Below are 11,632 nucleotides of genomic sequence, written 5' to 3' on the forward strand. Positions count from 1 at the left end.
TGGCTAGATTAAGAAAATAGTTAGATGTGGCTAACAGATCCAAAAACTGTTGGGCTATGAAAGTTTGCACTTTAAAATACGAGCCCCAAATAGGGTAATAATGCTGAAATCAATCAGTCAAGATCCATGTGACAGAGCTTTCATCCTATGATGGAAAATTCTGGAGAAGTGTTACACAGCAATGCCCTTTAGAAGAGAGAGCTGCTTCTCACCAGGACCTCCGCCATCCCCAGCAAGGCCTCCCCCAATTCCCTGCACCCACCCCAACCCACCTACTTCCTATGAGTACACTCAGAGTAATGAGAACTGCAAAATGTTTGGACATGGATTTTTTGAAATGTTTGGACATGAATTTATTGAAAGTGGGAGCACTGAAAAAGGAAGATTAAAAAAACCAACAAAGAAAAGTAGACAAACTATGGGGACATAAACAGCAAAGGCAAAGTCTTAAGCTTGGAGGAGGGTGGAAGAGGCGGGGAGAAGGGAAGTGGGACACAGATCAAGAAAATGTGAAGGCTTCCCAGCAGAGCTCCACACTCATGCTCTTTTCCAAATCCCAAACCACAAACCCATTCAGTTCCAAATGTATCTGCTATAGTATCCAAGTTCAAAGTAAACAAGCATAACAGGGTATATAAGTACAACAAAGAAAGAGAACAAAGTCAGATGAATGGGATTAAAAAAAAAAAACAACAAACAACTAGAAATAGGTGGACCAAATGAAACAGCTATTTAACTCTGACAGAACAAATCAAAAGTAACCGCTCTTTGCATTCCAAATAGTTTAAAATTCCAGAGTTACTGGAGAGGTGTACTAGGAAAAAAAGGACATTGAGAGGGAAGTGTCAGGAGAAAATGGGTTTTGGCATCATTACCACGGATGTATTGAGGATATAAACACTGTAAATAATTGTATTTTTAAACCATCAGTTTCAAATCCTGCACAAGAAAAGTGTGCATGTGTTACCTCATTGCTTTTTGTGGAATATCTCTGGTAAACAGGAAAAGATCTAGAAATAAAATAACGTAACCGCACACACACAAAAAAGAGGATGGGTTTGAGAGAGACATCCTAAATAATGAACTACATAAAATGAATATGAAATGCATTAATTTAAAAGTGCCAAATATATATACCGCAAGGATCCAGAGTAAGGCCATGGATCTACAGAAAAAACAAGAGAAGTACAAACTGTCTCATTCCAATTCCAAGGAAATAACACCACATTCCTAGTCAAACTGTGTCAAAGAGAAAATGCTCCCCTGGTTTCTAGAAATATGAAGGAAATCAAATTCTCCCACCCCTTGTAAATCACTTCCAGGATTTCCTCTAGGAGGTTATGCAATGCAAAGCTTGGAGCCACATTGGGAGAATGGAAATCATTTTTTTTTAAATAATCTAAATTTTTGCAGCAAAACAACTGTATTCTACTTGACTATGGGGCTGCAAAGTACTGTTTTGTACTTTGCACTTAGTACTAAGTACTAATACCACTGCCTCAGTGTGGTGGCAAATTCACTACATTTGTGTGAACCTTGAATGATGTATACGAAAACTTCTGCTTAGTGTGACACATGGCTATACTGAAGTCGTAATAAACACATTATAGGAGCTACCACCTACTGAGTGCCTACTACACGTCTGCTTCTACACTAAGAACTTTACACGTGCTCCCTCATTTACTCTTCAGCACAGCTCTAGGAGGCAGGGATTATTTTCATTTTATACATAGGAAAAGTGAGTTTAAGAGAGGATCGCTGACTTAACCAAGGAAAATCTCTAAGTAGCAATGTGGGGATCTGAAAGCAGGTCCTTCTGCTCTCAAAACCTGTGCTCTATCTGCTCTGCTATATTGAATATTATGTTTCTGTACATGTCAAGTATCAGCTGATAAATACAATCCACCTGAATATCTCTGATGGACTTTTACTTACCACCAAAAAAAGAAAAGCACCTGAGAAGAGAAACTCTATAAATATATTCCCTCATGTTTGAAGATCATTATAACCCCCAAAGTGTACCTGGTTACCAATTCAATGCCTTAAACAGGACCAGAGTCTAAACAAACAAAAGGTTAAGATTAACACAATAAAATGCAACAATCAGTATATGGCAAAAATCTAGACTACAGACGCTTATTCTAATCCATTCACTTACTACAACACATGATCACAAGTACTGTTTTTTGCTAAATTATCAACATAAACAGGAAAGAGCTAACAGCTCAAAGAAAAAACAGGAAATGTAAAACCTAACATCCAAATTCAGCTTATTTTCCCTACATTTATTTACTCTACTCACTCAACATCTGTTCCACTGACTGTAGTAAAACCAGTAAGTTTTTAGACTGTACTATCTTTCACAATGAAATGGCCAAAGTGAAGGAAAAAAAAGTGTTTCATTTGCTTGCACAGATTCCAGCAAGTTCCTGATCAATGCTTCTTATGACTAGCATCATCACTGTCATAAATGGGAATTCAATACTACCCAGTAATGGAAAAACTGTTTTGCATTTATTTTGGGCCATTAATGTAAATATCCTTTAACTGAAAATTTGTTTGGGCTATAGTGATCCTTTCTTGCCATAATTTGCATAAGACATTTTTTATGTACATTCCATACATTCCTTTAGAAAGGTGTATCAGTTCCCCATAGCACCTGATCTAGATTTTTAAAATTGCTATTTAAACATACAGTCTCACATAATGAGAATTTGTATCTTCTTTTTCACTCAGCTTTCTTCTGTTATAAAATACATTCTTGAGCTTTAGTTATAATATTATAACTCCAATACCAGTAAAGAAGAAGAAATTTCCAAATAAGATTAAATGAAAACATTAAAATTATTACTATTATTGCATACCTCAGTATTACATTATTGTGCATTAAAAATATTTATGTGTCACAGAGTAGATTCCTTTCTCCTTTATCAAGTACTCAAGAATCAGACTGAATTTTATCGACTTTATTACAATTTCTTCTAATTATTGCAAATTTTAAAGCTTTTTGAAAATTCCAAGCAGTATTATTATTTCCGATTTATGAGTCACTGAAAACAAATGGCTAATATATCAAGAGTATCTGCATTATTAAAATTAAAAACATGAATTAAAATTTTCAAAAGTGGATAGTGTTGCAAATGAGTGGTTTAAAATTAATTCTCAGTCCCTGTCTCTTCCTCTCCTTTCCAGGGGTCCTATTTCTGAACTGCCCCAGTGAAATTTATTTTTGCTTGTGTTGAGCTTTCAGAGGACTTTATTTTTAGAACACTAATATTACACTATCACCAACAGGGTAGGCATGAAAAAACATTGCTCTCTGCGGGTGACACTTGGTGACCCCGTCCCTTGGGGTTGTCACATTCAACTGCCAGCTACCAAGGGACAACCTACAGTCGTGAATTGTAGGAGTAAGCGCTCCAAGTTCCCACTGGGGCTTTTTTGCCTTCTAAGAGTGCTCTCTGACCATGCTGCCCCCCGCCCGGTGAAACAAAGGAAAACGAAGCTTTTCCCAAAAATGTTTTAAAACTCTACCCAGGTGACCCGGACGGTCCACATCCGTGAAAAGGGAAAAAGGGGGAGGAGGAAAACAAATGAAAGAAAAGCTCCGTCAGCCTCGGCAGTGAGCAGCGGCCGCCCCTTACCCAGACGGGGCAGTCGTGGACCACCAGCTTGACATTCCCAAACGCGCTGGCCTGATACTCGGTGAACACGGGACGTGCGACCGTACTGGTGGCGTTCAGCAACAAGCTGCTTTCGTCCCCCGAGACCAGCGGGCTTCTCCCCAGGTAAGTGCGGATGAGCCCCGACGGCCGATTGTCCTGGTGAAACGCGTCCCCCTCGTTCCCGAGCGCCACGATGTGAATGGACCTACACGACAGGGAGGGGGTGAGGGGGGAGAAGAGGCGCGTGGTCAGCGCGAGGATCTCTTTAATCAGAACAGGAAGTGCGGGGGGCAGCGCGCGGCGAGGATGAGCGAAAGCCCCTCGCGCTGGGGCGCACGACACGCGTTGGGGTAGAGACAATGGCAGGACCGCGACGCGTACGTACATGATCTCAAATCCAAGGGCAGGGCGGCGACTCGGAGAAAAGCGGCTCCTCGCGGCCTCTCGGGGCCAGGCGGCGGCGTATTCACCCGCAATCAGCTCATCCCCGGCCGCGTCTCCTTCGCGCGCCTCCACCGCGGTGCGGCCGACGCAGAGCGGGCCCGCGCGAGCAGGCGAGCGAGCGACCAGGGGGCCGGAGACGTGCGAGTCGGGCCGTGTGCGCGCTGCCAGCCAGTCAGGAAGTGCCCGGGAACATCCCGAGCGGCCCGCCGCTCCCCGCCTCCCCGGCCGCCGCCGCCGCCGCCGCCAAGAGTGGCCCGGCGCCCGGGCGCTGCAGCCCCCTCTCTGCCGCGCTCCCCGGGCCGGGCAGCTGTCGCCTTCTGCTGCCGCGGCTCCTCCTTCTGGCCGAGAGTGAGTTAGGAGAAAAGCCGGGGCCTCCGCCCCCTCGGCGGGCCGGGCGGGCGGGTGCAGCACGTGCTGGCCTTGGGGGTCGAGCGGACGCGGGGGGCGCGCTCCCCGCCGGGCCCCGGGCCCAGGCAGCGGCTGCCGGATACAAAGGAGCGGCCCGCGCAAGGGCCCCGCGGAATATAAATTAATAAATACAACGCCCAAGCCGGAGAGCTCCTGATCGCCAATCCGCCTGCAGCAAGTTTGTTCAACTCGAGAGGCTGTAACCAGAGCCAGGGAAAGGGGGGTGGGGCGGTGAGGCCCCCGCTCCCTAAAGACTGGGGAAAAAGGAGGCTGGGGAAGCTAGGCATTCAAGCCTGCTGGCCGCTCCAGCAGCCCAATTTTTTTCCCCTTTTGGCCTTGACCGAAAGTGTTTTACCACGTCTCTCGCTTTGTCATTTGTCAACATGCACTACAGCTGTTTTCTAAAATCATACTTGGGAGAAAAAAATAAAGGCAACATTCATGCTGGGGCAGAAAGAGTTCTTTGTTCACACAGCAATTAATTTGCTAATATCGCTTTTGAGGGATTATTTACTATTTCAAGCTATATTTGGCATAGTTTACCAAAAACTGCAGCTTTTCTTTTTTTTGAGTGCTGGGGTTCTTATTGTGATAATGTTAAGAAGTTACGTGTGAGGTGTTTAACATACGGATAAGCTAAATGCTAGTTTACTTGGAGATTTTCCAGTGCACATTAAGGCTACCTATTTAATAACTCCTTAGACCAACTGAAAAAATAATGATCATGCTAATAATGCAAGGATACTTCAGATTCCTTCATGATAACTCACTGAAGTAAAGGTTATGACTGCCTCTAAAGGGCCTCGAACTATCCCAATGCAAATGAACACCCGAGTCCACTAATACCAAGAAGGGCCAGAGGTTACTGTGGGACTCAGCTTCTCCATAAACATGAAAATTCTCACAAGTGCTCTGTGTTGAAAGAGTTATTTCTCCCTTTCCTTATTTATTCATTTTGCCCTACTTTAAAATATCTTTTCTCAAGAGAGCTATTTTGAGGGTATGAGGTACTGAGGAGGGACTGAGGTACTGAGTAGGGGAGTGAAAAGACTAGGATAAGAGGCCTTTGGAATGTGAACAGCTTTTGATTATGGGCCCTTGTTGCTCAGTTGGAAGCAGTTAATATAGTTTCTCATGCTCATAGGGTATAGCAAGAGGCATTATTCATGTAGTCACTGATTTTTATTTTTACAATTTTTTTAATGTTTATTCATTTTTGAGAGAGAGCGAGACAGAGAGAGAAAGAGGGAAGCAGAGTGTGAGCAGGCGAGGGGCAGAGAGAGGAAGACACAGAATGTGAAGCAGGCTCGGGCTCTGAGCTGTCAGCACAGAGCCTGATGAGGGGCCAAACCCATGAACCATAAGATCATGACCTGAGCCGAAGTCAAAACGCTTAGCCGACTGAGCCACCCAGGCGCCCTATCACTGATTTTTTTTTTTTAAATCTAGTTTCCCTTGTACTAAGTATAATTTCCCTTAGTCTTTAGAACCTAAACCATCCTGAAATATCTAAGAGTATAGGATCACCTTTTCTCTTGGGTCAATAGAAAATATATTTTGTCAATCCCTTCTGGTAACCACAGGTCAAAAACAAAGACACTAGAATGGATGAATGCAGAAAGAAATTGTGGTATGTACCTGCAATGAAATATTATTTGGGATTAAAAAAGAAAGAAATCCTGTCATCTGTTACAATATGAATGAATCTTGAGGGTGTTATGCTAAATGAAATAAGCCAGTCACAGAAAGACAACTACTGCATTATTCCATTTATGTCCGGTATCTAAGGTAGTCAGACTCTTAGAAACAGAAAGTAGAATGGTGGTTACCAGGGGCTGAGGGTAGGAGGAAATAGAGAGTTGTTCAACAAGGAGAGTTTCAGTTTTGCAAGATGAAAAAAACTCTAGAGATCTAATGCAAACAAGGTGCATATAGTTAACACTACTGTAATGTATACTTTAAAATGGTGAAGATGGTAAATTTCATGTTATATTTTTATGTTTTGTCACAATACAAAAAAGGGGGTGGGGATTGGAAAGTGGCAGGAAGAAGCATGCATTTTCTCCTCCATTATTGAGTATATGGGAGCCAGGCCCATGGTGGGTAGCATGGGAGATACGAAGATACATTAAGACTCAGGTGTTACCCTTGAGAAACCAAGTCTATAATTAATGGTCGCTACATTGTGAATATTAATGCACCCAATCCTTTGAAAACATACTGGTTGCTTAAATAATTATAATACAAGCTTATGCATTCAGCAGCAGAGGTAGGTACAAAGTACAAGGTTAAAATTCAGTGAACATTAAGAAGAGACTGTGCCTGTGTGTCACCAGAGAAAAGTTCACAGAGGAAGTAAACAGTGGCTTGGGTCCTAACAGATGAGAAGGAATTGCTAATATGAAGAGGAGGGAGGTGGGAAGGGAGAGAGTTTTAGAAGGAATAGACAGACATCATATGAAAATCACATGCAAAGGTGTAGAGACATGGAAGATCATGGTTTGTTCAGGAAACAGAGCTGAAATTAACACTGGTGTGCAGATTCCTTTATTACAGCAGACAAAAAAGAGAGTGGTAGAGGCTTTCTAAGAGATTTCAAAAGTCAGACCTGGGAATACTAACTATAGATTAGGGGTCCCTCTGTATATACCAGAGAGCTCAGCTAGATGCTTACCAAACCCATCTTCTTTTCCAGGACCCATAGCTGAACTACATTTTCCAAAGCTTTTACATGTAGATAAGGCCATATCATTAATTCTGGGTAGCAGAATATAATCCCTACTGAGCTGTTAAGAAAAGTGTGCCTTCTCTATTCTCTTTTATCCCTCTCTACTAACTGGGTGAAGCCAGGTCAATGTTGAAGCCATTGTTTGAATCTGTTGGTCTGCTGCATGGAGGAAGATTGGGTTCCTGAATGAATGGTTAGAGCAGAGCTGCTTCACAGCATGCATTGTACTGAGACATGAGTGAGAAAATAGATCTTTATTGAGTTAAGCCAAACATTTTAGGGTCAATTATTATAGCAGCTAGTGTTACTTACCTTGGCTAATACAAGATCACAGATGGTCCATTTCTTGATATCGTAAAGATTCTTTTTATAATTATCTTAAGGCTAATTTTTTTAATAATTATTTTCCTCTTATTTACAATTTTTATTTGGTTTATATATTTGTAGTTTCCCTCAGTAGCATTTAATTAAAAATTTACTTTTACTGGGGTATAACAAATTGGATTATCATTAGTCCTCCAGTCTCAAGGTCATGGGGAACACGCAAGCAAGCACCTCCCACCCAAACAACATGCTTCCCTATTTTTGCAGTGGAAATGCCACCATTTTCTATTCATTCTAATAGATGCTCTTATCTCCAGATACAATGTAGCCACATAAAAGCGTTAAAGTATGTGTGAGGTAACTCAGAGAGTTATTACTGGTTCCCAGATCATGAATATTAATATACCAGTCTTTGAAAAATATTCTGATTCCTTAATGACTAGAGAGGAAGCAAGTGTTACTATGGGTAGGTCTGAAGAATTAGGCTTGGCATTAAGATTTTTCCAACTGTGTTTTAAAGGAACTAGTTTTCCATCTGAGGAGGTGGGGGAGAAAGATACCTAAAGAGGTCTGAGCACCACCTTCTCCCATCTCATAGTCAATCAGAGCAGTGTTATTGTCATCTAATTTTATGTTTTATTTTTTTTTCAGTTTATTTATTTTGAGAGAGAGAGAGAGAGAGCGAGTTCACAGATCATGACTTGAGCCAAAACCAAGAGTTGGACGCTCAACTGACTGAACCACCCAGGAGTCGCTGAAAGAATATATTAGAGTTTCAAGTTTATTTTCAGTAAAAAGAGGGTATTTCTAACATTAAGAGGAATAAAATTTTAAGACTGTCTAGAGCAAGGGTCTCTAAAATGGGGTACAGAGGATGAACCTGAACCTGAAATTTGAGAATAAAGTATTTGGACTTCTATGTACAAACACATATACTTTTATCAAAATAAAGGGAAAGAAGTCAAGCTTTAATAATATTGAAGGTGAGGACTGGCAGCAGCACCGTCACATGGTCCATAGGTGGACAGGCACCTGGGGTGCTCTGGGGAGAGGGTGGGAGCACAGCAGCGCACAGAACAGAAGGGGAGGGCTCTCTCCATTGTTCGCTTTCAACATATTGCCACATGTTGCAGTTTCTGTCTCACTAAGTGGATTTATGTAGGATATTTAAATGAACAGTTACAGCATGGACCAATGGAGATAGTGTTAATAATGCAAGAATAAGCAAACACAGTTGGCTGCGCTGACATTTTTGATGTCCTTTGGAAGCCACATTGCAAAGTAAAAAATGAATGACTTAATCGGATCTGACAAGTTGGCCATAATCATTGAAATAATAAGAACATTTGTTTTAAGTATGAATTTACATATACTTTTGCTAACTGACTTCACCCGGTGTGTATCATAGTTAATAGATAATGATATTCTGAACTGATTACAATTAGCTAGCCATTTAAAAACTATGCATTCAAACATGAAGGCAAAACTCGGCATCTCCAGCATATTGAGTAATGTACTGTTCAAGCCAATACTTTAAAGAAAATTCATATATTACAAATGCTAAAAAGCTTTGTCTGAGCTTTCATAACAATGAATGTCAAAAAGCAACATACGATAGGGAAAATAGTTTTTTTTTCTTGCCAAGATGAAAATCCCTGAAATTATACATGGAACACAAATGGAAAAAAACAACTTCATTTCTTTGACAGTGAATACCTTGAGAATATGCATATGAAACACTGCTAAAGACCCAAAGACACAAGTATTGGAACAAGTTACACAATGTGGGAAGTTTAGCATAAAGTTAAACTGAAAGCACAGATGTTTTTAATATATCTCACGTTATGGTGGATAGATTCTGTTATGATAGATTCTGTTTCAGTGTGGTATTTACTACACTATGTTTTGATAATGAAATACATTTTAAAATGACATTTTTTGTGTGTGAACCACTAAAGAAAAACTATAGTAGAGAAGATATTCTTTCTTAACTACATCTTGAAATGATGTTTTAAATAATAGTTGAATTTGTAAAAATAAAAACTGTTTTATACAAAACTTGTGTAGTGTAATCATCGATGGATTCATTGTTTTCACTAAAACTTTTTAAAAAAATGAAGGGGAGGATTCCAAGCTAAGGTTATATGAGAGCATTCATGTGAAATTCATTCATGGTACATTTTATAGGAAGTTATTCCAGCAAAGAAGTTGGGGCCAGAATACACAACACTATAAGATGTTAACAATGCAGTTAATTTTGTGCAAATGAGACTTGTAGAGAGTTTTTAAAATTTTTTCTTCATTGTGAAGTATAACACCTGTGCACAGAAAATTGCATAAAAATCATCACAAATTAATAATTATAAAATAAACTTTCCTTAACATCTCCCAAGTCAGAAAATAGGGTATTATCAACATTCATGCAAGGGTACAGGCATGTGCAGACACACACACACACACACACACACACACACACACACACCTGGTGCCCACCCCCTACCCCCTCCCCAGTTACAGTTATCTTTTCTTCCTTAGAGATAATCATCACCTGACTTTTGTGATGATTATTTATTTTTCTATATTGCTTTACTACATGTGCATCCCTAAGCAAACATTTTAATTTTGCTTCTTTTTGAACTTTTTATGTGGCATCACACTGTATATACTCTTTTGTGTCTTGATTCTTATGATCATCAACATTTGTCAGATTCATTCATGTGAATGTAGCTGTGGTTTGTTCCTTTCATTCATTTTTATTGCTGAATAACATCCAATGGATATATACACAACCATTTACTTTTCCATCCCATTGTAGATGCATATGTGGGTTATTTGTAGTTTTTGCCTATTACAAACAAAGCCTCAAGGACCACTCTTATTAAATATAGTGGGTATGCTACATCACAGGGTATGTGTATGTCCAACTTTAATAGATAATACCCAACTGATTTCAAAAATCACTTTAATTATTACACTCTTAACTTCAGGGCATGAGAATTCTCCCCTTAATCCTTTATATACTTGAGTATACTTACTATATGTCAGATATGATAGTAAGTGTTTTACTATTATTGACTTATTTACTACTTATTAATATTTAATATCCGCCCTGTTGAGTACATGTCTTACTATCCTAATTTACAGGAGAGAAAATTGAGGCACAGAAAGAGGCTAAGTAACTTGCCCACAGTTATACAAACAATGAGTTGGGATTCCAACTTAGTAGACTGGCTCCAGAGTCTATGCCCTTACCCACTACACTGTGTTGATCTATAAAAATACTTCCTTCATTATGTAATTTTTGTGAAGGAAAACATTGCGTGTAACCTATAAAAATGCATATATTATAGGCTTTTTTAACCTAGCTAAACATTTTCCAAATAAAATTTCCATGGGTTTTGAAGCCATTTGTTAAAAATATAAACATTTACAACATCTTCTGATTAGAGTGTAGAAACAAATGAGTAACATTAGGCAAGTTGGAAATGTATGTATCTAATATCATTAGATATTAACAAAAATCTTCACATAAAAAGTGGGTCTGAAAAATAAGTATTATGATTTAGTAACTCAGCTAAGGAAGCAGTTCTTCCATTCAAATTCATTTATCTTCATGAGATCTTTTCAGAGGAACTTGAAGTAAACAAAACGTAAAAGCAGACATCTACATTGCTGTATCACAAAGAGTTAAACTAAGAGTTAAGAAAAATACTGAATTATTGTTCTCTCTAAAAAGCTCTAACAGTAACATTTTAAAGAAAATGTATTTTGTGTTATTGTTAATACAGTTTAAAATTATTTAAAATATAATTTGCTTCATCTTTATTTCATCTATTTATATCTTTATTTCTGTATGTTTTATTGTATTCATTATATATTAACAGGAATATATGCATGTAATTTATAAAGATATTGAGAGTGTGTTCAAAATTCTTTCTTATCGGGTACTCAGCCAAAAAAAGTTTGGAGACTACAGATCTGGTAGCTAGGGCTGTGCTCTAGAGAGCAAGCTTAGGAAAACACCATAGTGGAGTCCTGTGCTGTTGAATAGGGCATCAGGGCT

The 11,632-nt window shown here is 39.5% G+C and overlaps 1 protein-coding gene across 1 annotated transcript in view; it reads right to left on the reverse strand.

The window, feature by feature from the left end:
- RHOBTB3 (Rho related BTB domain containing 3) overlaps positions 1 to 8,695 on the reverse strand; it is a 58,302-nt gene extending 49,607 nt beyond the window's left edge. Inside the window, exons 1-3 of the mRNA XM_086716218.1 lie at positions 8,573 to 8,695; positions 4,051 to 4,796; positions 3,645 to 3,870 (exon numbers count right to left, since the gene is read on the reverse strand). Coding sequence (XP_086572344.1) covers positions 3,645 to 3,870; positions 4,051 to 4,796; positions 8,573 to 8,695 — 1,095 coding nt within the window. The remainder of the gene's footprint in view (positions 1 to 3,644; positions 3,871 to 4,050; positions 4,797 to 8,572) is intronic.
- Positions 8,696 to 11,632: the final 2,937 nt, after the last annotated feature.

Source organism: Puma concolor, chromosome A1 (assembly GCF_028749965.1).
Source record: "Puma concolor isolate L17-30 chromosome A1, mPumCon1.1.hap2, whole genome shotgun sequence".
In the NCBI taxonomy this organism is placed as follows: Eukaryota; Metazoa; Chordata; class Mammalia; order Carnivora; family Felidae; genus Puma; species Puma concolor.